Source organism: Mya arenaria, chromosome 2 (genome assembly GCF_026914265.1).
Source record: "Mya arenaria isolate MELC-2E11 chromosome 2, ASM2691426v1".
NCBI lineage: Eukaryota > Metazoa > Mollusca > Bivalvia > Myida > Myidae > Mya > Mya arenaria.
The window spans coordinates 50,947,482-50,974,910 of record NC_069123.1 but is presented as its reverse complement, the minus strand read 5'-3'; the positions used below and the strand labels follow the sequence as shown (position 1 = coordinate 50,974,910).

Sequence of the window (27,429 nt, the reverse complement as noted above, 5' to 3'; positions counted from 1 at the left end):
CAGGTAGGTATCAGTGAATAATTCTGTGGGTACCTGATGTGTCACAATACAGTTATGTTACCTGTTTCTGAAAAGGAATGATAATAAGGATTCTTTATCTTTTATCATTATTTTTTTATCTTTATCTGAAGGCCAACTGCAACCTTTACATGTTCAGCTATTGCGATGACATATGTGTGTTGAAATTTCTCTAATTTCAATGTTATTTGCGTTCTGTGAAATTTACATTTTTAAGATTCATCAAAATAAACATTCTTTTTTTCAAATGGACGCAGTAGATACAAGAAAACACAAAAAATATTAACAGATGTTAAACATTCTATGTATTACAGTAATAAATACTATGCATCACGTCTGTTCATTTAATTTTCTGTGCTTCCTTGTGAATAAACTTATTCACTGTAAACAACGTACAGGATAGCTGTGAACAACTTATTCACTGCAAACAACATACGGGATAGCTGTGAACAACTTATTCACTGCAAACAACATACGGGATAGCTGTGAACAACTTATTCACTGCAAACAACATACGGGATAGCTGTGAACAACTTATTCACAACAAACAAGTAATAAAGGCAAACTGCAAAAATTTGCACGAAGAAAACTTTGCTATGTTCGTGCCCAAATTTACCATATAGTGAAAAGATACTTAATTTGCTCTCTAAGATTTAGAGCAAATGTGACAAAAAATAAATATGCGGATAATTTGCATCAACCAAAGAAATCCATGAGAAACATGTTGCTTTCTATGTTAACAATCAATACCCAGAAATTGTAAATCATTTACCTTTTACTAAATTGGTAGTTTTTTGTTTTGACTTCATGTATACAAACACTACATTTTGATTCAACTTCAAGAAATTTCTTCTTTCTACATATTTTTCTTCTTTTTCATTTAGGTATGTGTTCTTTGTGCAATATTAAAGGGTGAAGTTTGTAGTATGTAAAGATATATCACCAATTACTTTTAAGGCATTAAACCAGGCCAATAGCCTAGTGGTAGAGCATATGCCTGGGGAGCAGCAGGTTGCTGGTTCAATGGCACGGCATGTCATACCAAAGCTGCTATGATGGCAACAGTACATCCCCTTACTGGTGCCTGTCATTATATTTTTATAAGGGTAGTACTGGGAAAAAGACAATTCAGGTATCTGTTAAAGGTGAACTTTTGTGCTTAGCATACAACAACACATTGTTTTTCAAGCCTTTTTATTGTCAATGATTTTGCTGACCTTGAGAAATGTTGTATTGACATCTGTGATACTGAATGTATTATGTATGTAATACGTCAATTGATATTATGTTGTCATTCCTTGTCCTTCCTTTCTATTAACCTTCCTTGAAAATATTGTCTGGGATTTGTAAATTATTTTCATGCTAATTTTAGTATAAACAAGGTACATGTATTCACAAAAGCAGTCACATATGTGAATAATATGCCCACTCGCAGTCTTGACACTACAATTGTAAACTGTTCCCTGATTGGCCTTTCATCAACTTTTTTTGCAATTTTTGTTTTGTAAACTAATATAAAAAGGAGCCTTACTCTCTCTTACATTGGTGGATTGTAACAAAAGTCGATCTTGATCTGTATTTTATAGTGTAAGACCTGTGTACCAAAATTTATTTAATTCCGCTGGACCTGTCACAAGTTATCATATTGATGCTGTTATTTTTGCAAATTCTTCATTGAAAATGGGAAAATACTCCATGTAACCAAAGTCGAAATATCTTTTAGTTTATGGTGTTAAACATGTATACCATAAGTTATTGAAATCTGTCAACGCTTTCATAAGTGTCTGGACACCAAATTTTTGCTAAATTCTAAGTTGCAAAGGGGACTGAACTCTGTCACAACTCTGCCACTAATTTGTTGTTTGTAACCAGAATCAAATTTGACCTGCATTACATAGTATTAAACCAGAGTACTAAATAGTATTCAAATCCATTGTAATAAGCTTTCCACTGGACAAGGCATGTATTGCAAATTCTAAGTTTGAATGGGGACATAACCCTGTCAAAATTATTGGGGTTTGTAACCAAATATCTGTATTTTAAGGTATTGAACATGTGTACTAAAAATTATTTAAATCTGTCACCCCTTTCATGAGTTATCATTCAGACAAAACCGAACAACCAACCAACCCACAAGCTCTCTTCAAAAGTTAAAACCCGATAGTTGTGAAAAACTTATTCACAGCAAACAACAAACCAGTAGAGGTGAGAAGACTGATATTCCATGACAAACATTGATATAAACCTGTTCTTATAAAACAAACTGAACAGTTATTGAATCAAACACACTTTGCATGGTTTTCAGTCAGTTCAAAATAGTTCATTTTTTACATAAAGAAAAAGTTTTTTTCTTAATGAAAAGAATCTGTAGTTAAGTTATAAAGTTATTGAAACCCATGTCCTACGTACACATTTTCATGTCCGAAGAGTTCTCGTACAACGACCCTGCTGAGGTACCATCCCTGGCGACTCCCAGCACCTGAGTTATCGTGCCAAACTCTCAGGAACACAAGGGAACCCAGCTGCTCGTCTGCACTCAACACAAAATTATTAATGCTCCCTCGGTTGAACTCCTGAAAATATGTGTGTACATGTATATAGGGTCTGCGTGGGATTCAAGCATTTATGTAACATACATGGTTATAGCACTTGTTCTTGAAGACCAAGATCTTTGTTGTTGTTTGTTGTTTAATTTACCAAGTGAACAATAGGAATGTCTGACTATAAGAATTAAAGGTGCAACAATTTGCTTTGATGTATTGAAAAAAACGGTTCAAGACTCGCCAATTCGATTTGACACAGAAACCGCAAAAATTTGATTTGATCCGCATATTAAGCATGCATGCCACAAAATGACCCGTGGTTTCCGCATTCTAAACAAGTGGACTTTTGTTATGCGGTGTGGGATTGGTTAATATTTAATCTGGCATGAGGATGAACATTGGCAAACCTTTAAACGCTTCTCATCCCGAAGCTGTCTAACACCTGTGTCAATGTGGTCCCCTGCCAGCACGAAGCTGATATTAGAGGCTGTTCCTGCCCCCTGCCGCATCCCTGTGTACACAGTCATCTCATAGAAGTAGCTGTCACTCACAATATTGTCAACCAAGGGCAACACTCCCCACTGTAAACAAGGGGTGAAAAAATAGGTAAGGATAACTGAGTCAAACACTGCATCTGGTGGGCAACACTCCCCACTGTAAACAAGGGGTGGAAAATGGTAAAGATAACTGTGTCAAACACTGTATCTGGTGGGCAACACACCCCACTGAACACAAGGGTTGGAAATATGGTAAAAATAACTGAGCCAAAGACTTATCTTGTGGGCAACACACCCCACTGTAAACAACAGGTGAAAATATGGTAAAGATAACTGAGTCAAACACTGTATCTTGTGGACAACACACCCCCACTGTAAACAAGGGGTAAAAATATGGTAATGATAACCGTGTCAAACACTGTATCTGGTGGGCAACTCACTCCACTGTAAACAAAGGTTGGAAATATGGAAAAGATAACTGTGTCAAACACTGTATCTGGCACGCAACACACCCCACTGTAAACAAGGGGTGGAAATATGGAAAAGATAACTGAGTCAAACTCTGTATCTGGTGGGCAACTCACTCCACTGTAAACAAGGGGTGGAAATATGGAAAAGATAACTGTGTCAAACTCTGTATCTGGTGGGCAACTCAACCCACTGTAAACAAGGGATGGAAATATGGTAAAGATAACTGAGTCAAACTCTGTATCTGGTGGGCAACTCACCCCACTGTAAACAAGGGGTGGAAATATGGAAAAGATAACTGAGTCAAACACTGTATCTGGCACGCAACACACCCCACTGTAAACAAGGGGTGGAAATATGGTAAAGATAACTGTGTCAAACACTGTATCTGGTGGGCAACACACCCCACTGTAAACAAGGGGTGGAAATATGGTAAAGATAACTGTGTCAAACACTGTATCTGGTGGGCAACTCACCCTACTGTAAACAAGGGGTGGAAATATGGTAAAGATAACTGTGTCAAACACTGTATCTGGTGGGCAACTCACCCCACTGTAAACAAGGGTTGGAAATATGGAAAAGATAACTGAGTCAAACACTGTCTTTGGTGGGCAACACACCCCACTGTAAACAAGGGTTGGAAATATGGAAAAGATAACTGAGTCAAACACTGTCTTTGGTGGGCAACACACCCCACTGTAAACAAGGGCTGGAAATATGGAAAAGATGACCGAGTTAAATTCTGTAATCTGGTGGTCAACACACCCTACTGACAACAACAGGTGAAAATATGGAAAAGATAACTGTGTCAAACACTGCATCTGGTGGCAACTCACCCCACTGTAAACAAGGGGTGAACATATGGTAAAGATAACTTTGTCAAACACTTCAAGTAAGTCTTTAACAATCTAAAGGGAATCGCCGATTTTTTAACAAATGATTCTTTTTAATTAAATCATGCAGAAAAGGGAAACCGAAAATTTGTTACAAAATTAAAAAAATAAACATCATATCAGATCATAACAACACTTTATTGACACTGTATCATGATATACCTTTTGTATGTCCTTCTTATCCTGTCTCCAAGCCCACACAACACCGACCACGTACAGCACTGTGACGGTACACAGCAGGGCTAGCACCGCATGGTTGTCACGGAGATCTGATTCCATTGTGCTGAACACACGCTCAAAGTTGATATGGTTAGGTGGTACATAGAACTCTGAGCCGAATGATGTCAGGTGGTTACATAGACAGCGTGTGAAGTTGGTGTTTGACAACTGGCTCGTCTGAAGGAAGGTTTATGTAATTAGACCTAGTTTTCAGAGTAAATAAATGAACATGTACTGACTTTGATTTCCTGATTTCCTGAAAAAACAACAACATAATTTTGTCTTGAACTACAAGTATAATTATAATCATTATGTTTTGGGATATTTTTTTCTAAAACTGGATGCGCTTGAATTCCTTTGCATAAAGAATTAAAAATTGGATGAAAGTATAGCAAATACCACACATCCGTCGCTTGTCCATGAGTCAGCTTTTACGTTCCAGTAATAACATCCTGAGGTCACGAGCTGAAGGTCATAAGTGATGGTCACTCCTTGCTCAAGGTCATTGTCATAGTATACAGACAGGTCCTCATAACTGTTGGGTTCAAAGGCATTTTCATCTGAAAACAAGATAAAAAGAAATTGTTTAAGTTTTTTTGTGGACAAAATTTGCTCTACAAACAGTAAAATAAATAAGTTTGCTAGTAATGAACTTAAGCTGAAATTTTGTTTGGAATATATTTCATTTGTAATACATCTCAGCATTTAACATCAGCTGTCAAAGCCTGACACAACTTATTAAAAGGTGATGAGCTTTTAAACACTATTATCAATTTGAATGTACTCTAGTGTCCCAAATAAGTGAATGAATCTTACCATAATTTCTGATGGCCACATACCACCAGCCTGTCCCATGTAGCTGTATGAGGTCTGCTGTCACAGTAAGCGTGTACCTCAATTCCAACTTGATCGCCTCGGGTAAATCTGTCACACCTTCTATATTGTCCACTGATTTGGGTAGAGTCTCTGAGAGTTAATAAAAGACACATAACCTCAAAAGGTCTTAATGTTTGCATGTACTAAAAGACTCTCCATGGCAATATTTCACAAGTACTTGGAAGGTCCAAGAAAGTTTTTACATTTAAAAAAAAATGATCAAAAAACATTATAGTCATTCCATTTATCACACCATTTTCCCAAACTGAGGTGGATACAAGCAATGAATGTCTGGCCAGTAATCATTGACAGGACATACATGATCACCTGCAGGGTGGAGTGGGTGTTATCAAACCACCATCTCACCACCAACAGCCACTAATGGAACTTCTCCAGAAATGTTCAGCAACTGAATGTCTTGCATTTGGACGTTGCAAACTTTATTCATGCATTGTCAATCGCAGCATTAATACCATAAATAAATTATAGACTATAATCTACTTTTTGTAGACTAGTGAACAGTTCAGTTATTGGTAAATGTAGATATAAATTATTTAGAAATATGGCTCTAAATTATTTATATCTTCATGTAACAATAAATAAACTGTTAACTAATCTATAAAAAGTATTTGACATTATTTTGAGGTTTCTCATTGCTTAGAAACAATGATCAGCTAACAAGAATTCTACAAGAAAAAAACATTTAGCAATATTTGACCAAGGGAAATAACTGATATTAGGGCAATTGAAAGTCGACACCAACTGAAGTTGTCTCTCTTTAACTAATCCGAAAACTTAATAAAAATTAAAAGATAAGAAATAAATCTACCAAATTTTGGAAACTTACCATGCTGCAAATATTTCAAAGCGGTAGGATTTTCACCATGTTGTACGAACACCTCCAGTGGGACGCTGGTGTTTTCTGGCAACACAATTATGTGAATACTGCTGGTGTTCGAGTTCACCCAGAAACTGTGCACATCCATGTCTGAACGGTCTTCCAAGTATGCCTGCAATAATATGACACTGGTTTGGCTCAAACACATGACCTTTTGATGAGAGGCAGACATTTATACCACTAGACAACTCTCCATCTATTTACATTTGGTAAGTCTAACAATTAATTTTACTGTAGAGAAGTGAACATCTTTAATGTAACCCCGGTCAATTGACCAGTTGCAAGTTGTCAATGGAACAATCATATGCCCAATAACAGGATAATATCTAATGAGTAAGCAAAAGCACATGATTCCATCACCCAATGAATTAACTGAAAACCTCGCCAAATAATCTCAACAATTTGTTGCAATTGCTTTGGCAACTGGTCAATTGGCTGAAAAAAACAACATTTCTATTATTCCAAACTGATTAAATACTGCCTTTGATAAAAGTTTTAACAGTTAATTATTATGGACAAGGTGCACACAGGCGATAACTTAAGCCTCACCTCTACATGGTGGGTAGAGATCTGGGCAGGGTCCAGTGTGATGTCCAGTTGTATGCTGTGTGAGAGGTTGACCACAGGAATGTCATGTCCACTGCTGTCCACAAGATTTAGACTGACTACTGGGGAGTGGATGAACTGGGCACTGTGACTCCAAAGGTATGGGTTCATGGGAAACTCCACTAACTGGAATAGGCAGAGAATGTTAAAAGAACATAAAATGTTAATGAAAGCATGCAATTTTATCTTTGTTTATAGATAAACAAGAGGGCAAATATAGTCTTATATTACGCCTCCAACATAAATGATGCAAGGCCATTGGTCGAGGACTGGTCACACAGTGACCCCATATTTTTCCATATTGGGTGACCAAGTTTATATTGTACCAAAAAATGGCATCTATTTTCCGATTCCGATGAATATTCTGATAAATAAATGATACATTCAAACATATAAACAGGTTGTCAACGTGATATATGTTACGGGGTTAGTAGTGACCAGATATCAGATATACAGGGCGCAGGAAACCATATTCAGGTTCGAACTTCGCTCTCACTCGATATGGTTTCCTTTGCCTCGTATGTCCCATATCGGGTCACCTACTCACCCCTTCACTAATAACACCGCTCACCTGATAAAAGGCTTTGACAGTGCTCTAGACATTTCTATAATTAAAGGGCAATGACTCTGTGGTGACTGCAGCAATTTGGCTGGTTATCAAACTTGTCCGATGTATAATGCCACTACACATTCTTAACATATTTAGTGATGATTGGACAAAGGCTTTTAAAGTTATTAATTGGACAAGACCAAATTTAGGTAATTATCATAGTTAAAGGGCAATAACTCTTAGATGACTACAACAATATGGCTTGTTATTGATCCTGTCCAAGATATGATGCCTATACATGTTCTGATTGGACAAAGGCTTTTAAAGTTATTGATCAGACAGGACCAATTTAAGTTAATTTCTATAAATAAAGGGTGATAACTCTTGGGCGACTAAAGTGATATGGCTGGTTATGGTACTTGTCCTACAAATTATGCCAATATACATTCTGACCAAATTTGGTTATTATTGGACAAAGGCTTCGGACAACATATATATAGTGAATACTAGACCCACCCCTGGCGGCAATGTTTTCTTTATGAATCACAATTGGGTGAAGGAATTTGATATATGGTAGGCTAAGAAACACTTCTGTGAAATTATTTTCTAAATCGGGCCAGCTGATTCTGAGGAGAAGATTTTCAAAGTATTCCATAACGAGATATATAGTGAAAAGTACTTCTGCCCCCTAGTGGCCATTTTTATTAACAAATTAAAATGGGGTGAAGGAATTTGATACAGGGTTACCTATGCTAAGGAAGATTTCTGTGAAATTGTTTTGAAATCGGGCCAACAAATTCTGAGATGAAGATTTTTAAATCTTTACATTTGGTTGCCATGGCAACAAGAGTTCTGCATGGAACCACTTTTATTGAAGGAATCTGAAAAAGGATCGCCAAAGGAACAGTCCTGTGAAGTTTGGTTGAAACTGTCCCAGTAGTTTAGGAGAAGGAGAAGTTGTTTGAAGGGAAATGATGATGGCAGGATGGACGTCGAACTATGACAGACTATCACCCTGGCACAATAGCTCACACAGGTGAGCTAAAAAAACTTGATAGCAAAGTAAGTATACATCAGCTAACATTAAATACTGAAATGATTGTAGTAGATGCTCACATTCACATCTACATAGGGATCTGAGAGTGAATCATTGGGTAGCAGGACATCAGCTCTTGGCAACACAAACTTCCCAGAACTTGTCTCCATATTGCCTTCTCCTGTCAAAAAAAATAATACAGTCCTCTGTCTTGACCTTTAACAATTGTCAAATTGATAATGAACTTTAAAAGGGCTTTATTTTAGAAATATTATCAATAAGTTTTACACTAAGTGACATTTATCTAATTTTTGAAATTGACATTCCAAACAACTATGGATTATTTTCACCTTATGAAAATACCTCACTGTTTGTAATGTAATCCAACATATTCTAATACTGAAGTGTACAGACCTATCTTGTTGATCTCTTGCCTGCGAGTGAGTATGGTGAATGCGTCGGTGTACAGGTCGAGCTCCTGGCCAGGTGTCTGTGTCTTCACCAGCGTCTCCACTATACGGTCTTTTACTGCAAACACCGCAGTTATCACCTTCTTCGCCTGCATTCAAATGCGTATAGTGAATGGCAGCATACACTATTACTAAATATTTAAAACAGACACTTGGTACTAATTTCTGTTCATTTATTCGGAAAATTATAGTTGAGAAAGAAATGTACATTAATTTTACCATAAACATCCAATCTTGTTTTGAGCAAATTGGGTCTTTTTTTCAATGACATAAAAACATTTATTTTTTTTATTTTGCTATTTTTTTTATAACAAAAACAGCACATTATGCATACAATACCTTGCTTAAGACATCAGAGTTTGCAGTAGCCTGCTCCTGTTGCTCCAGCTGCTCTTGTCCAGCCTCTGTTCCATCTGCAGCTGTAACCTCCGATATGAGCTCTGTATCCACCGCCATGGTTTCCAGTGTACTGGAGGCAGAATGCCGAGCAGCCAGCATCACATTTCCCACACTTGATAGCATCTCTATAGAAATATAGAACATCATGTAAGATTTCATTGTTACTAACAAAAACTCCAAATTACAAGAACTGTCACTGACACAGCGCGCTTGATTATTCCGCCACTTTTTAGTTTAATGATTGCAAAGTTTAAGTGAACCATGCATGGATCACTGCCAAATTAAGTTAAATGCAAAACATATACCAGAATTTCAAATAACAAAGGGGCAAAATTTGCATTATATGTAAGATAGAGTTATCATACTTGATTATTTAAAAGTTTTAATGCAATATATCTAGTAGTTGCTGAGTGCCTTATATGTGCTTACATGTAAAACCTTAACCAGAATTTTTAAGCCCATAATAAAGGGATAATTATTTGCATTACATGTATATGCAAGATTATTAATATCTTCCAAATATAGTGTATAGTGTAGGATAGGTTCACTCTAACCCCGAGCATACAAAGTAGGCTGTTTTGCGGAAACGAGGTTTACTGAGTTACAATAGAACAAACTGCGCAATTTGGGATGAACCTAACTTACACAAGCAGCCATGGTAGATGCTTTTTCGTCCACCTCAGCTCAACAAAATATTGTAAAAATGTATTTTATTTATATTTTTACATACAGATTCTTGACTTAAATGTGGTTACATGAAAAACCTTAAACATAATTTCTATGTCAAAAAAGGCCCATAACTTGCATTATATTCAAATCAGTATTACTGGGGGGGGGGGGGGGGGGTACAGTGAGTAGTATAACTCTCATCATTCTTTAAATAGCTGAGTTAAAAATGCTTTTTTCAACAGACTGCATATTTCTCAACTTTACACCCAACCACCATAATGTACATCAGGAGTTGATAAAACTTAATGCATAATTCATTTATCCATCAATTGAACCTCAAAAAGCCTTACATCACATTATTTGCATTTATTTTGAATGATTTCAGACTCTTAACATTCTTCTACTGGGCTTAGTGGGACAATGAGCTATGATGAATCAAGCGCACCTTTGGCAGCAAGGATGACCTGGTCTGTGGACTGCAGCTTGGATGGCTCAGACATGATGGTTTCAAACTCCCCTGACATCTTTGTTATAGCTGTCATTGCTTGGGACTGATTAATAAGTACAAATTTCAGATTTAAAATGATTATAACAATGAATTATTGAAAAAAAGATTTGTTCAACAATAGCCGTATTGTTTTGTTGTTTATTGGCTTTATGATTAACAATCAATATTTTAATAAATATAATATTGCAGTTTCATATTTCTGCAAACATATATACTGAAATAGCTTTGTTACCTGTGTATCAGCTGTCAGTTCGTCTGTCTGTACAGTAATGACCTTGAAACACAGAGCAGTCTGTTGAAGGGCATCCAAAGTCACATGGTCAGTGCCCGACAGGTGCTCGACAATTGTGGAACGGATCTGAAAAACATTGCAATTGCTATTAAAGAAAAATATTGTGTTCTTTTCACACAACCTTTTCTTATAGTAATTTCTTAATTTTATCTATAAAATCTTCGTATAAGCATTCAGCATAACAAGTTTTGTCATAACAAATTCTTCACTGAGATAAACCAATTTTTCTATTTTCAGTTACAGCAACATTGACCTTGATCCCAAATGCAATCTCAATATACATCTTCACACAACCTTGCTTTATACCAAGTTTCAACATGTTATTCCTAATTTAAGTTATTTGGCAAAAATCATCCCTCTTGTTTCTTGACATTGACCCTACTGACCAAAAACAATCCCAAGGTAGGTCTTCACAAACACTTCCTACAAAACATTATTATAGAATACCCACTTTTTTATCTTTGGCTACCTTGCCCTTAATCTTAAAAGTAATCTGAGGCTAAGCCTTAATATAAGCTACCTAAATGCTAAGCTTTATCACTATCCATCGATGCTAGCTGAATTATTAAATGAAGACCATTTTCTATTTAAAGTAACAGTGACTTTGATACAACAAGCCCCAAAAGTCCAAAAGCAACCTAAAGATATGTCTTCACACAAGCTAGCTACATCTACACACAAAGTTTCAACACTATACATTACTGCTAGTTGAATTTAACAGAAACCATTTTCCTTTTTTCAGTAACTGTGCCTTGACCTTGGCCAGGGTACGCCTTCACATAAGTTACTTACACAAGAAATTCAATCATGATTATTCCAAGCGAACTCATGTAATAGAGTGGAAGCCATGTTTCATGACCAACCTCTCGACCGGCAGCAGGCCACCAGTCAGACAAACAACATACCCCAATATGATAAAAATTTATCTTTCATATATATGCACAAACCACAATGTTCTTTTGCTTTTCAACATCTTCTAGGCCTTGTGTCTCAACTGCGTCTTCATTGTCATCTACATCAATGTTGGGAGTCTCACTGGTACTGGTTACTACAGATGGGATGTCTTCACCAGAGTCCTTGTATAAAACATACATCATTATCTTAGAAAAATAATTCCATACTCACAAATAAATGAAAATAGTTTTACAGAAGGCACTTGTTTAACTTATAGCATCCTTTTTATGTCTGTTCCTATCACTAAATTTGCTCATTACTAGAACTCATATTACTCCAGCTAAGGTTATGTTTTAGTTTAGTTGTGTCTTCTAACCAGTTTTTCCTTCTTTCTTAGGTCTGTCTCTCCAAATTTTCACTCACCTTTAGTTGAGGATAAACACCATGGCAACTATGAGCTGTTACCTTTATCCATTGCCTTGAAGCTAAGAATGGATGACAATGCAGCAATAAGCCATTTGTCTCCTTTACATTGTAGTTGAGGACAGACACCATGGCAGCAATGAGCAATTTGTCACCTTTACATTGTAGTTGAGGACAGACACCATGGCAGCAATAAGCCATTTGTCTCCTTTACCTTGCAGTTGAGGGCAGACACCATGGCAGCAATGAGCCGTTTGTCTCCTTTACCTTGCAGTTGAGGACAGACACCATGGCAGCAATAAGCCATTTGTCTCCTTTACCTTGCAGTTGAGGACAGACACCATGGCAGCAATAAGCCATTTGTCTCCTTTACCTTGCAGTTGAGGACAGACACCATGACAGCAATAAGCCATTTGTCAACAGTACATTGTAGTTGAGGACAGACACCATGGCAGCAATAAGCCATTTGTCTCCTTTACCTTGCAGTTTAGGACAGACACCATGGCAGCAATAAGCCATTTGTCACCATTACATTGTAGTTGAGGAAAGACGCCATGGCAGCAAGTAGCTGTTTTTCTCCCATACCTTGTAGTTGAGGACAGACGCCATGGCAACAATGATCTGTTTTGTCTCCCTTACCTTGAACTTGTGGACAGAGGCCATGACAACAATGAGCTGTTTTTTTGCCCTTTCCTTGTTGTTGAGGACAGACACCATGATAACAATGCACTGACTGTCTCCCTTACCTTGTTGTTGAGGACAGATGCCATGGCAACTATGAGCTGTTTGTATTCTTGGTCCTGTCCAGCTTCTTTCATCGTGAACAGAGGGCCAGACCTGTCCTCTGCCAGGGAACGCACTTCTGCAAGATCATGCTGTGGCTTCGGTAGTACCTGAAATTATCCAATATACTGAATGACAAATGTTTTGAGAATCTTTCTTATTTAAGATGCCCAGGCACAAAGACTCTAATGATCTGTTAAGATAGTTTTGTGTGTAGCTTAAAAGACTCCCATAAACCGTAAGGGTAATTTCAACCAAATTTAACAGAAATTTCACCTAGTTTGAAATTTTACTTGCTAAGAATTTAAGTTCTAATGAATGTTCTAATGTTCATTTAATATTGATTTCTAGCTTTAGCTGACCTTTGATTCAAGAGTAGTCTCCACATATTCTCCAATAGCATTTGAGATTCGGACAACAATGTCATGTGCATACTCCATTTCCTTTCTTCCAAGCGGAAACTTGGAGGGTGCTGTGAAGGGGTCTGTGCCATAGTAGAGGAGCTGGGTATCAGAGCCCCCTCTCACTCGTGTCCAGAATTGGTACAGCAGCCCCTCCCCCCTGAACTGCTCCTCCCCAGGGTTCAACCAACCACGACATGAGATCTCAAACACTGTGCTCAGGGCATAACCTGAAAAGTTACTTCCAGCTATTTTTTGTTGTTGTTTTTATTTGTAAAGACCAACAAAAGCAACAGAAAAAGAACTGAAATAAGCTTTAAACAACAACAAAATTGATTTACAAAAACTAACTAACTAATAGTAATTCTAAATTTGAATCTAGAATATAGAATAAATTGTCTGAAGACAAAAAATTAAAAATATCTTTACTGATTTTTTTTTTAGATTAATTTAATTAAATTTGAGATTTTAGAGATGTTCTAGCACTGCTGAAACTTTTTTAGAAACTTTATTTTTACCAAAAGACCAATCACTAGAGACATTTGCCCTTAAAAAACTCCTCGAGAGCCTTCTCTCTATTTCATTAAGAATCTAATTCTAAAACATCAATTTATACCATACATTAATAGAAAATTCTAGAAACTCTAAATAAATCCTGATATTAATGCATTCTAAAAAGTGGAGAAAAATATAGTTGACTTAATCAATCTAGAACACCTAACAATGGAACTAAATTTTAAACAATGAGGTACTGAATTTAAAATATATTTATATTTGCACATCCAAGCCTCTGAAGTTTCATTTATGTTACAAGGTCAGACAGCTTGGATTAAAAAGATCTGGCAAATATATCCAATGCCAGACGATTTATTAAAAATATTAAAAAGCATTATGTAAAATGAAACATGACAATGTGACACAAAGTTGAAGTACTTAATTTGAAGAACATATACATGTAATAGTTTCAAGCAATTTCTATACTTACTAATGGAAAGATGTATCTATAACATTTCCATTCTAGTTTGCAGATGTGCACAACACAAGTATATATATTTCATAATGACCCAAACATTTTTTTTACATCTTTACAGCTCAACCAGACTAGTCTTTTTGCAAAGCGATACCAGTATCAACCCTTAAATATAATTTAAGCTTACCTGAGAGAGGTTCTATGGAGCAGTTTCCCCCGTAGGGTGGCAGGTTAGTGATGAAGGCGTACTCAGTAAATGTTGCAGTGTAGCCATGCACTTTAACATCTAGACGGAGATGGTACCTGCGGCCCCCTTTAAGCACCCCCCCAACCAGGGCTAGACCAGCACTCACCAGGTCTGAAACATAGAAGAATGGAGATTAATGTGAAGCCTGAATACGTTTTGGGCAATGACACTTTTCCTCTGACATTCAATGCTTTCTTATAGTGGGAAACAACTGTTTGTATGAGACAGCTAGTATACCATACAGAAATAAAAGATTGTAGCAGTCCAAGATCAGTCATCATAAAAGGGAAATAAGGTAATAATTTTTATCATATTTTTATCCTACAAATAACCTTTTAAGAGCTTTTAAAGTGCAGTAAAGAGTTAACCTGTGGAGGTAATGTTTTCAAGGTCATGTTTTAACACATTGTCATGGTGATCATGTAAGTACAGTGACCAGTGGAAATCTATGGTGTCCCAGTAGTGACATGTCTCACACACAGCCAGCAGGCTAAACTCACTCGATGGGTTCATCTTCACCTTACAATTCACCATGCACCTAAAACATCAATTAAAGTGCACTGCAATAAAAATCTTGTAAACTAAGAACGGTTAAGCAAATGTGAATCTGGATTATTTTTAGTTTCTTGCACAGAATAGTATTTGCCAACAATGCTCTTTTTTTAGAGCTCACAAGATATGCAGTGATTTGAATGACATACAGCTTTTAATCATTTACTTAAAACTGTGTTTTCCAGCACACTTGGATTTCTTTTTATTTTATGTGTTTGGTTCCATCTTTAACATTGCAAGGTATAATAGTTTGATGTAAAAATTAAATGCCTTTCCCATGACATGAAAAGAAACGGGTTAAACTATGGCCTACCTGATTAAGACTTGAGGAGGGTCGCCTTCCACCACATGGACATGTTGTTCAAACATACTTCTCCTTTCTTTATCAATTACTACAAGTCTGAACACATTCACAGATGTTGGGTTCAGCAGCAGTGTAGATATTTCAAAACTCCCTGATGTAACATTAATCTTTCCTACACCAGTACCAAAGCAACCTCCTAATGAATCATCGGAAGAGTTCTTTCGCTCTTCAATTGAAGGTATATAGATTGTAATAGGAGAAGTTTCATCAAATTGTTCATGCTCCTGTCTGCACCACCATTCATATTGTAAATGTGCTTTGGAGCCTACTGGATTATCTGGATCAGAAGACATTGACATTCCATCTATTTTGATAACTTTACTGTAACTAACTGATCGAGCACTGCCACCTTTGATTGCGGCAACTAAAGGTGATGGTGATACTTGTAGAAATGTATAATCATCTGAGAATAGGCCAGGGATGCCTTTCATGGAAACATTTAACGTAATTTTATAAACTCCAGGGTCAAATGACCTTGGTTGGAAGTAAATCTTAAGTTTGTCAGTTTTAGCTATACTGATGTTATATGGCTTCAGCAAATAGTCCAGATATGTTTCTCCTGGCACAACCTTATACACATGCCAATCATAAACTGCAGCATTTGAGGATTCACAATTTATAACCGCTGTACTGCTTGTGACAATCAATTCTGAAACAAGCCTTTTCAGTGGTAAATTGACTGTGTTTTTTCCACCAATTATGTTTACTTTTGGATAGAAGCAGCTTACACCACGTACAATTGCAATGCTTGAAATGTTTGCACTTGAAACTTCATTGAATATAAATACAGATACAGAAAACATTCCTTCTGATGTGAACATGTGCTGATGGTGCATGCCATCTGAAACACTACTGGATATGAACTTTATCCCATTTTGAGAATGAATATGTCCAAGGCAATAGTCTCCTCCATAAAGTGTCCGACTCCCCGTGACATCCCAGAGATAGCAGGACCTTGTGCCTTTGTAGCTCATATAAAGGGTAAAGACCATGGTCGTGTAGGCTTTCAATGGTCCATTATTATTCAGTTTGTGGGGGTAGACAATTTCATACATTTCAATGTCAACTGAACGTTGTCTTGAATAGAGCTCGTTATAAACCGTCAAGGTCACTGTATACATACCTTCATATTGAAAATTGTGTTCGATCTGTGAAGCAGAAGTGACAGTTGTATTTCCATCATTAAATTCCAACTTATACTGTAATTTATTCCCTGTCGATGTTTTTATTTTGAAGATCACAGGCCTTTGTAATGGAAATATATTGCCCAAGTCACCATGGCCAAAGTTGAAAACCCCGACAGTGGCACTTTGCTGGTAAAATCGAGACATATTCACCCCAGATATTTCCTCCAAGATCCAAATAGTCCTTAAAGCTTTTTGACTTGAAACAGCATTCCAAACAAAAAACTCCAGTTTATATTCCCCTGGATGAGCATAAACAACAGTGTCAAGAATGGTTTTGTTTTCAATTAGTTCCAAAAGAAACTGTCCAGTTTTATTCTGACCAAAGCCAAAATTGTAGTAATACTCAGCATAAGACGCTTTACCAATGGTAAAGGAGACATGTAATGCATCACCGACTTCTAAGTATGATTTATCAGTCTCTACTTTGACATCTGTTACAACAGCCTGTACAAAGGTACCTGTTTCAAACGTCAAAAAAGAAACATGGTTGCTACAATTTACAAAAATGTCCACCCATCCGAATAAAGATTCATCTATTCTGACATCAACAGTTAAAGGATGGTCTTTCTCAAGTTGTGCCACATCAGCAGTATTTGTCCATGTGTCTGCAACAAGGGCCTCACAAATGACAGCAGTGGGAGGAGAGGAATCAGCCTTATAAGCAACTGTAGTTGATATAACACCTGGTGGAGATGCTGTTACCGGGGCAACGGAAACCTGCACTCTCTTCAAGGGGTGTTCGACATATATGGGCCCTACTGACTTGTAAATGAGTGAAATTGAATTTCTCAATGTAATATTCAAATAAAATATTCCAGGGCTGTCATACAAAATGAAGAACATTGAGTTTGTGAAACCTCTCACTTTGTTGTTTTTGTCAATGACATCCTGCCTGCCATTCCCATAGTTTAGTTCTATGACGATGCTGCTTCCTGTTGTAGTGTTCACAGACAGGTTCAAGTAGTCCCCAGGTTTTATGGCTTGTTTCCCCACCATGACACTGACACCACTTATTTTCTCATCTGAGGTAATCTCATGCTCTAACAACATCCAGCTTATCACATTGGAAACATTGACTTTCACTTCATACTTTCCAACTGGAAATGAATGCTCTACATATGTCGGTACATATTCACTTATTTCATCCAAGTCGTAATGTGTTAGATCGCCATCACCAAATGTCCACTGTAGATGTAAATTGTTGAAAGTGCTGTATGATCGCACCTCAAAGCGAACCTCCCCTGTGTAGAGTGGGTCAGGGTGAAGGACATCCAAGGTCAGAGAGGTCAACACCTTCTCAACTATGATGTAGGTAGACACAGTGGCTTCACTCTCTCGGTTCGTCACTGTGATGGTCACTGTGTAGTTACCAGCCATCATGTAACTGTTTGGAAAAGAACCTAACTGATGATTGGCTTTTCCATATTGAAATTTGTTATAGGTAATACAGTTTAATAAAATACAAATTAAACTGTTTTTTGAAGTAGTATATAAAAAAAAAAAATATATATTGAATGGAACTGTATAACAGTATAAACTATGTCTTTATCAAAACCTTTAGCTAAGCAAACAAGTTCACATAATATGTCTCTTAAGACAATGCTTTTTAAATTTTAGATTTATTTCCTTTAAAAATATGCTTATGTTATCATAAAAATTGAGTTGGCCATCATTAAAATTTTGTGCTGACACTACTCTTATTGACTAATTAAAATAGGCCTTAACTCACCTCTTGTCTAAGTATTTTTTAAATGATCATCTTACTTATGTTCCAGTTGGAGAGGGTGTTGAAATGCAAGCATCTCCATAGCTGTGTGCGTCCAGGCCTGCCCATCCCCATACTGCACCCTGTAGGTGACATGTGACCCTCTCACCATAGTGACGACCCAGGTTGCCATGGTACCAGCAGGAATGGCAACATACGATTGGCTGATTTTCAGACCATGGATAGGGTCTTGATTTTCATCAGATATTGCTACAAAAATGAGTTATTAAATCAATATTTTATTCAGCATTGTAATGAAATTCCAAAAGATATATATGATCTGTCATGAGTCGTCATATAATACACAATTTTATTCAAGGACTTCAGGAAATATGTTAGTAAGCTACTTGTGTAACTTGCTCTAGTGATGAGCTGAATACCACAAAGCAATGCAATTTCCCGCGCTACATGCATTCCAGAAATGTAGTACCAGTTACGAGTAATAATTTAAAACCACATGTACATCCAATCATTTTAACTATGTTTATAAGTAGAATTCATACTAAAGATGATATCCAATAAGAATAACAACAAAAAACACTTCACTTTAAACGTCATATCCGGCACGATGACGTCATAATTTGTGATATGTTCATGACGTAATTTCCAGTTTCAATACACTAAGTAATGATCTTCAATAATTTGTTTACAAACATGTGGAGTGATATATTTTTCTGACCAATTAATAGAAATAGAGCAATGTTATATTACACATGTATGTATAATACAGAAAAATGTGTGATGGCTATATTGAACCGGAAACAAGGTATAGCATGTGATAAAACAGTATTTGTTAGTTGAATATATTCAATAATATATTCAGTATATTTTTTATTAAGAACAATATCAAGTCACAGATACATTTAAAAGAGTTTGCTTATTATTTCATGCAAGCATGTATAAGATCACAATGAACTAGCCCTACCAGCACACAAACGGCCTGGTCTGAAGGTGGATATGTCCAGGTAACCTGGCTGACACTGACATGTGTATGAGCCAGGCAGGTTCTCACATACAGCAAACTCGGAACATTCATTCAGGGCTGGATCTGAACACTCATCGAGGTCTTTAAAATGTAAAAGTTCTTATTCAACATTGACATCATTACAAGTTTTGTCTGACTAGCAAGAGACTTTTGTACACACAAGTCATTTCATGTTGGTAAGTATTTAAAAATTTTTTTTAATTAATTCATAAAATAAGTTAAATTTAAAGTTTAATACATATGAGTACTGTTTTAGCTTTTGTTTACAGATAACACTTACCCTGAATTATGATATATGTGACATCCATATCAAACTGTGTCCAAAAAGACAGGTTGCTCATCAGCAAATTAGTCGTGTTCTCTGTGTCATATGTGTGGTTGGCTGGGAAGAAAACAGTCAAGTTTACTAGTAGACTGCCCGAAGTAACTACAGTAACCTTGAGGCCATATAAAGGAAGCCCTAGAGATGCAACATAGTTGGACATCTGAAAAGGGATAAAGTAAACTATATATATATATATATATATATATAAATACGTATTTCAAAAAACTATATAAACGTATTTCAAAAAACAATTTCAAAATAGTGTCCTCATTATAAAATATTAATAATGATGAAATATGAAAACAAGAAACACAATAACTGTTCAAATTGAGATCATCATCAAACCAAAGAATCACTATAGTGTAAAATATGTTTATTTACACTTCGGCTGTTTTTTTATTCTTATTTAAAAATATATTAAATGTGGCACATTGAAAGTAACTGTATGGTTATTCAGTGTGTGTATACCACGTGATAAATTTTGTCATATATATATGCTACGTCGGAAGGGAATGGTTTACTTAAAATAAAGACTTAAATCAAGGATAACTTTTCGCTTACTACACCATTTTAAATGAAACAAAGACGAGTCTATGCCACTTAAAGAGCCCCACCTTTAATTTTAACCGGAGTTTGATAAGGTGATTAGTTTCATCAAACACTTTGACAAACCTGTTTTCAAAACAATGTTTTGACAGTGCTCTGTCAGACGGCCGTATTGTGAAAAGGTTTGTCGAAGTGTTATAAGAAACTAAACTCTCAATCAAAATTTGGTAGAAGACTGAAGGCTGGGCCCCGTAAGCGGCATAGACTGCGCTATGTTTCATTTAAAATGGTAAAGAAAATGAAAAGTTATCATTGTTTTAAGTCTTCAATCGAAGCAAAATATTGCCTTCTGACGTAGCATTTATGACGTAATTTATCACATGGTATACACACACTGTTATTGGAAGTAAGGAAAATACCACAATATACAATATGTCAACATTTGTAAAAGAACATTCAAATGAATCTAGAGCTTGTGTTATGCAAGACAAACTAACCGCAGCGCCCACAACAGTGGTGCTGTAAATAATCTGGTCCTCACTCAAGTTTTCAAAGTGAACTTCACTGCCATTCATTGTTACGATATGGACACTGCAGCTGTACACTGATACTTCTAAAACAAACAACACAATCGAAAATGAAATATAGATAAACAAAGTTTTTCTCTCAGTGTAAAAGTGTGCATGCATGTGTGCGTGCGTGTGTGTGACATCACTTTTTACTCTTAGATATATTAGATTTGTCTCTTATTTGAAAATGTATCATCAAAATGCCAGAATAATGTTTCAAATCTTTTGGAAAAAACAACAAAATAATTCTGTTTATATACAAACATATAAAAATATTTGCGGTTAGATATTGCTTAGTTCAATTTCCTCAAACTTCTTACACCAAAACATGTTGCAAAGGATGTATTTCTTACATTAGAGTGTACCTCAAATCTAACGGATATAAATAACACAACATGATCAACATGATTCTGATTTTTTTTAAGTTTTGCCTCCCCCACCCAATTTGTATAGTAACAAAAATAAAACTACACTATATAATGAAGTTTATAACTAGAAATTTCTTTGATAATCTTTAAAAACGTTACCCTTACATAAAATGACAACATTTATCAATGTCTTATGATAAAGCGTGATAGCAATGGCGTACTTCTAAGTAAGGGAAATAACTCAATGGTACTTCGGCTACTTGTAATACAAACATACATGTACCTTTACATAGTCCATTTTCAGTCATGTAGAAATCTGGCAAACAGTGACATTCAAAGCTTCCCAATGTGTTACTGCAAGAGGCGTTAGGAGGACAAGGTCTTTTCTCACACTCATTGATGTCTTTCCAGAAAAACAAAGAAAAAGAAGCTGATATACATGTACATTGTATTTAGGGTAAGGTCTAATGGTTTATCCGCACTTATTATCAATTTATATAAATAGACAATTGTATTTTTTTTTCTTTTTGTACTGTTTAAGATTCTTCTTTGAAATAAAACAACAATAAACTGTCTACCTTCGCACTGGTTTGAGCTTCTGTAGAATCCTGGTTCACAGTCGCACACAAAGGAACCCGGTAAGTTTCGACATGTTTCCCTCTCGCTACACGTGAGGGTGCTACACTCATCTATATCTATGTCCAAACAGCGTGATATGAAATGCGGGCAACTCTCTAAACTACATGTTATATTGTATATAAAACTAAATAGAAAACAAAACAACAGTGTTGGGATGGCATGAGTAAAATTTTAGTTTTGTTTGAAATTAAAGAAAATCTGCTGCATTTTGTTAGACACAAGCAGTGCCTTAGAACTGCGGGTCACGGACACTACGGACCATGGACATTACGGACCAGACATTACGGACCAGATTTAGGGACACTACGGACCAGATTTAGGTACATTACGGACCATCTTCAGAAACTTACGGACCATCATTTGTAATGTTTTTAAACATTTTTTTGTTAATTTATTCACTCATTGGTCTTAAATTTGCTAATAAATACTTGAATATTAGTGCTCAGTATGAAAATTATCTTTAATGTAACTGAAAAATCCAGGAAATTCCAATGTTAAACATCAATGTATTTTTAATAAAATATTATAATCATTTGAATAATAATGAACGAAATATGTGTTTATCCTGTTTTCATATGTGATCGATTGCTTTCTGAAATAAACTTTGAATCGTCATATTTGTTTGTTTTCCGTTTCAACTGTTTTAATTGAAAGGTTCAGTCAAGGCGGGGAATCCACGTGACCAAATGGTTGGTTTCAGTGCAAGACGGCGTCACAAAAACGCTCGACTCGAGCCGAAAATCAACGTTATATCTATAATTATGATAGTTTCTTGGAATTTAAACATAGCCTATCATATGCCTACCTACCTAGTGTGTATTTACATATCCATATTTTCCTTGAAACTGTTACCGTTTTCGAGAACACTTCTGCAATGTTTCCAACATGTACACAATCCGACTGGAAGGTTACAGTTCCATTTATCATTTTGGCTCAGATTTAGTAGAAAATGAGATAAAAGTTCAGGAAAACCGCATAAAACACTTAAGTTTTGTTTACATATAACAGGTACGGGTATTTGTGAACAAATATATTAATGATTTTAAAAGATATGAGAACGAAATGAAAATGATAGGTTGCAGCTCCGATTTTTACAAAGATAGGTTGCAGTTGTTTCGTAATGTCAACATGCCATAACCTCATTTTCCGCTAAATCTGAGCCAAAATGATAAATGGCAATGTAACCTACCAGTCGGATTGTGTATTGAGCCGTGGGTTCAGTGAAAGTGCGCCGTTACAATGGGTTTTCACACTTTTATGAATGCCAATTAAAGGTTGTCAGTATAATGTTTGTTTCTTTTGTTATACACCGCCGATAATTGCGGGTACAATTATAACTAATAAAGACTAATTAAGGCAACAGAAATTGCCAGTTTTAAACATCAGTTTGCAAGAATTGCAACAAACACACATCGTTTATTTAATATATGCTCGATTTATTTTGGTAAATAAACTGTTCTGGAAAATACTTCTGCTCGATTTATTTTGGGAAATAAACTGTTTTGGAAAATATTTCTTCTGTTGCTTTTAACTGATTTAACTGCCGATCTTTCAAATTTCGTTCATTATTGTTTACATAATTGTTATAAATGCATAGGTCTTTAACACCTTTTGAAATTTCACAGGATTTTATATTGCGATCTATTCGAACTTCACGGGATTTTTCAGTTTTATGGAAGATATAACGTCATACTGAGCACTCATATTCAAGTATTTATTAACAAATTATAAACTAATGAGTGATTAATTTAAAAAAAAAATATGTTTAAATCATGGTCCGGAAGATTCCGAAGATGGTCCGTAATGTCCCTAAATCTGGTCCGTAGTGTCCCTAAATCTGGTCCGTAATGTCCATGGTCCGTAGTGTCCGTAATTCAGAACTGCGATGATAATTCTTTTACCAGTCAAGTACTGTTTATTGTTGTGGATCCAGAAATAAGAAAGGGATCAAAGACTGCGGGCAATACTGAAATATTGTATTGCCGTAAACATTTTCCAAATTGAACTGCTTTAAATGATATCAAAACTAAAGTCAGTGAAAGGAAGTGGTCATGATCATACGATGACAATTTTGATACATGTGTTTTCTTTAGTCAAAATGTCATTGCTGCAGCAGAAATATAAAAATTGCTCAATGTCATGGTTATACAAGTAAAGACAGTTACACATGGTCCAATTTTCACTGCTATAGCTTCAAAAAGTTCTCACCCAGGACACATTACAAATTATGTGAACTTATTTTTAATGAGAACAGTTGTTTTAGAGAATATTTTACTACAATTGTATAAGGAAACCCAGCAAGGTCCATGGAAGCCATGCTTGCGTAAGCAATGAACATGGCTGGAAGGAATTAGAAAGAGGATCACATAAAGAGCATGTCTTTAAATTCATTTCGAAACCATGCCGAGGTTTTATTGAAGAAGATTTTTTAAACTGTCCAGTACAGTCTTGACAGGCAATACATATCCGATTCTCCAGTCGGCTAATATTTAACAAACTAATTGAGGAATTTAGTAGATGATACCATAAAGAAACTTGTTCAAGAAAAAACAACTCGAAACTGGTCAGGACATGCAGGGAATTTCCACTTATTTCAACGGTCCTGCATCAAATTAAAATAATCTGAAAAAGGACAAAGGTGGCCTCAATTGAACTAACTATCGGAGGGTTTACACTGGTATTTCTTAACACTATTCCATCAAAAGGGCAAAAGGGAGACTCGAGAAAGTAAAAGTACAAATTTTGTACTACTATATGTCAATTTGTCTTGTTTTATCTGTAGTGTACATCGTTAAATACATGTACCTTCACAAAAAGATGGTGATTTGAATGCAAACCCATCCAAACACTGGCAATGGAATGACCCTGGCGAGTTTACACAGACGGAATTTTCCTGACAATTGTAAGTCTCGCATTCATCAATATCTGGAAAAAAAACAAGACAAATATATGAATACATAACAGGAGTGTTATAAGGATTAGTCTAATAATATGTGAAATAAATTCCAAACACATGGATTTGTTAGGCCATAAAATTAAACTGATTCGACACTGGAGTGTAAAACTAATATTAAAAAATGACTTGTTTCACTAAAATAGTTTTGTTCAAAGCTCAGAGAGAGCATTTTAAAAGTTAACTCATTTCGAAAAGTCATGTTTGAAAATAAAAGTTTTAGATATAAGGACAGCAGATGGTACCTTGACATGCGCCAGCGATGTTGATGAAACCTTCCTGACAACTGCACAGGTACGATCCAATATTGTTGTTACATATCGAGTTGGTTTGACAAACATCAAACACATGGCATTCGTCAACGTCTGTTGAAAATAACACATCTGTTAAAAAGTACTCATGATTATACGTCCTTAGAGGAATACTTTAAAGTGAATTACCATTTTTTCATATTAAAGCAATCATGGCCAATAACACTTCTTTGCCGAGGCTACAAAAGTCGTGTATGGTGCTCATACCATATCATAGCTAGACAGTGCGTGTCACATATATTAACTGGTATCAGTAGTCTTTCTTGTCATCTTGTACCTTCACAATAAGCCCCTGATGCTTCGAAGCCGTCGTGGCACTGGCAACTGTAACTGCCCACAGAGTTGATACAATCTGAGTTGGCCCAGCAAATATATGCATCTTCACACTCGTCTGTATCTAAAACAAAAGAAAGCATGGCTTTATAGTTTGTTTGTGGTGTTTGTATTTGTGAATGTGATGTAAGTTTGTTTTTAGTGTTTGTTCATGTGATGTTGATATATTTGTGTCTATAGTACTTTGTCGTATGGGCCCTTGCCTCAATTTGCCCCTAAAAATGGTTTATTTTTGAATTTTCTCCTTCTGGGTTTGGGCCTGTTTTTACATTGTATGATGTATGTTTGCTTATAGCAGCGGACATATAAATAACACAATGAAATATACAGAGAAGAGCACAGTAGCCTAACAATTAAAATCGTAAAATGTTTCTCTTAATTTTCTATTTTCCAAGGTAAGACATTTCAGATTTAGGATCTTGTAGATGCAATAAGGTTATATAATTCATAATCCCACGCAAGTAAAAGCAAGAATGCACGCTTGTTAACGCATTAACGACACATTATTTTATCAATTTGATGCCGATATAAATGTTACCGATGCACAGTCCCTGGTCAAATTGGAAGCCGGAATCACAGACACACTCGTAGCTGCCGACTGTGTTGTTGCAGGTAGAATCAACCATGCATACATTATTGTTGCATTCGTTCACATCTGCAAAAGAACTATAAGTTATCAAAACATTAAACTCGTCTTAAAGGAAATTACAAAAACATATTATTGAAAGGAATACAGATACTTTTGCAAAATCATGTTTCCAATAACGGTAAACACGAACTCATAATAGGTTCTACCTATACACTCATTGTCTGCAGAAAGATGAAATCCTGGTTGACAGATGCATTCATATCCACCAAAAGTGTTTGAACATTCAGAATTCAAATTCGATATGCAAATGGTTTCTTCCGAGACACACTCGTCGATATCTGAAGTTGGCAATAAGGACATGTTTGTTAAAGAACAGTGTAATACGATTGTAGAACTTACAAACATCATTTTCTTTAGCTGCTGTCAAAAATAATATATTTACTGTCAAATTGTGAAAATCAAATTAAAATTAACAACAAAGACAACTCGTTTACCCTGACACAGACTGTTTTCCATTTCAAATCCAAATTTGCAGATGCATTCAAAGGTGTTACCCTTCATCACACAATCAGACCGTTGTGGGCAAATGTCCTGTTGTGTACACCAATCTGTAAAACCCATCAAATCGAAAACATCATTAACCATACTACTGTAGCATGTCTCTTAACAGCACAAGAAAAAATGGTAAGCCAGACGATTCTGACACTTAAAATGTATGTTGATTTAATTGAGTTAGTGTTTTACCTATTTTGGTAGTATATCGTAAAGTGGTGTCGTCTTGTTCAGGAGTGGTGTTCGGAGGTTGCACTTTCGGCGCTGTTGTGACTACTGATGACGTTTCGGTGCTCAGGAGAACATTATAAGGACTTGTGGTATAAGAACTCCCAGTATTCTCATTTTCTTGGTCAGAAGCGGTGTTCGTTGGTGGTACATTCGGCTTTGTTGAAACTACTAACGGCGTTTCGGCGCTCGATGGTATAGAAGTTGGTTTTGTTTTATTAACACTGTCTGTGCTGTCATTTCCATTCGGAAGTGTTGCATTCGAATCTGTTGAAATAACTGATGGACTTTCGGTGTTCAGCAGTATAGTAGTTGGAGTTTTGTTATCAGAACTTTTACTTTGTTCAGTTTCTAGGTTGGTAGCGGTCTTCGTTGGAGCAGCATTCGACTTTGTTGAAACAACCGATGGTGTTCTGGTGCTTATGAGCATTGTAGTCATATTTGTGTTAAAATTACTTACATACGTTTTAGTTTCTATGTCAGGCAAGGTGCTTGTAGCTGGT

At 36.0% G+C, this 27,429-nt stretch overlaps 3 protein-coding genes across 3 annotated transcripts in view; all 3 read right to left on the bottom strand.

Annotated features, from left to right (window-relative positions):
* LOC128215583 (polycystic kidney disease protein 1-like 2) overlaps nucleotides 1–21,721 on the bottom strand; it is a 33,057-nt gene extending 11,336 nt beyond the window's left edge. The window contains exons 1-23 of the mRNA XM_052922296.1: nucleotides 21,605–21,721; nucleotides 20,882–20,997; nucleotides 19,794–19,998; nucleotides 19,454–19,594; nucleotides 18,528–18,738; nucleotides 15,526–18,147; nucleotides 15,029–15,198; nucleotides 14,601–14,771; nucleotides 13,405–13,673; nucleotides 13,006–13,152; nucleotides 11,890–12,018; nucleotides 10,883–11,008; nucleotides 10,588–10,693; nucleotides 9,414–9,598; nucleotides 9,019–9,163; nucleotides 8,685–8,785; nucleotides 6,962–7,144; nucleotides 6,362–6,524; nucleotides 5,455–5,604; nucleotides 5,038–5,198; nucleotides 4,582–4,815; nucleotides 2,969–3,142; nucleotides 2,428–2,591 (exon numbers count right to left, since the gene is read on the bottom strand). Coding sequence (XP_052778256.1) covers nucleotides 2,428–2,591; nucleotides 2,969–3,142; nucleotides 4,582–4,815; nucleotides 5,038–5,198; nucleotides 5,455–5,604; nucleotides 6,362–6,524; nucleotides 6,962–7,144; nucleotides 8,685–8,785; nucleotides 9,019–9,163; nucleotides 9,414–9,598; nucleotides 10,588–10,693; nucleotides 10,883–11,008; nucleotides 11,890–12,018; nucleotides 13,006–13,152; nucleotides 13,405–13,673; nucleotides 14,601–14,771; nucleotides 15,029–15,198; nucleotides 15,526–18,147; nucleotides 18,528–18,738; nucleotides 19,454–19,594; nucleotides 19,794–19,998; nucleotides 20,882–20,997; nucleotides 21,605–21,629 — 6,098 coding nt within the window. The 5' untranslated portion in view covers nucleotides 21,630–21,721. The remainder of the gene's footprint in view (nucleotides 1–2,427; nucleotides 2,592–2,968; nucleotides 3,143–4,581; nucleotides 4,816–5,037; nucleotides 5,199–5,454; nucleotides 5,605–6,361; nucleotides 6,525–6,961; nucleotides 7,145–8,684; nucleotides 8,786–9,018; nucleotides 9,164–9,413; nucleotides 9,599–10,587; nucleotides 10,694–10,882; nucleotides 11,009–11,889; nucleotides 12,019–13,005; nucleotides 13,153–13,404; nucleotides 13,674–14,600; nucleotides 14,772–15,028; nucleotides 15,199–15,525; nucleotides 18,148–18,527; nucleotides 18,739–19,453; nucleotides 19,595–19,793; nucleotides 19,999–20,881; nucleotides 20,998–21,604) is intronic.
* Nucleotides 21,722–24,765: 3,044 nt separating this feature from the next.
* Nucleotides 24,766–26,193, bottom strand: LOC128206508 (uncharacterized). The gene is made up of 4 exons (XM_052909037.1): nucleotides 26,096–26,193; nucleotides 25,502–25,621; nucleotides 25,159–25,278; nucleotides 24,766–24,885 (listed from the first exon to the last, which is right to left on the bottom strand). The coding sequence occupies exons 1-4, from the start codon at nucleotides 26,189–26,191 to the stop codon at nucleotides 24,835–24,837; spliced, it is 387 nt and encodes a 128-aa protein (XP_052764997.1). The 5' UTR covers nucleotides 26,192–26,193; the 3' UTR covers nucleotides 24,766–24,834.
* A 1,077-nt stretch (nucleotides 26,194–27,270) lies between these two features.
* LOC128215579 (mucin-16-like) overlaps nucleotides 27,271–27,429 on the bottom strand; it is a 29,164-nt gene continuing 29,005 nt past the window's right edge. The window contains exon 3 of the mRNA XM_052922285.1: nucleotides 27,271–27,345. Coding sequence (XP_052778245.1) covers nucleotides 27,271–27,345 — 75 coding nt within the window. The remainder of the gene's footprint in view (nucleotides 27,346–27,429) is intronic.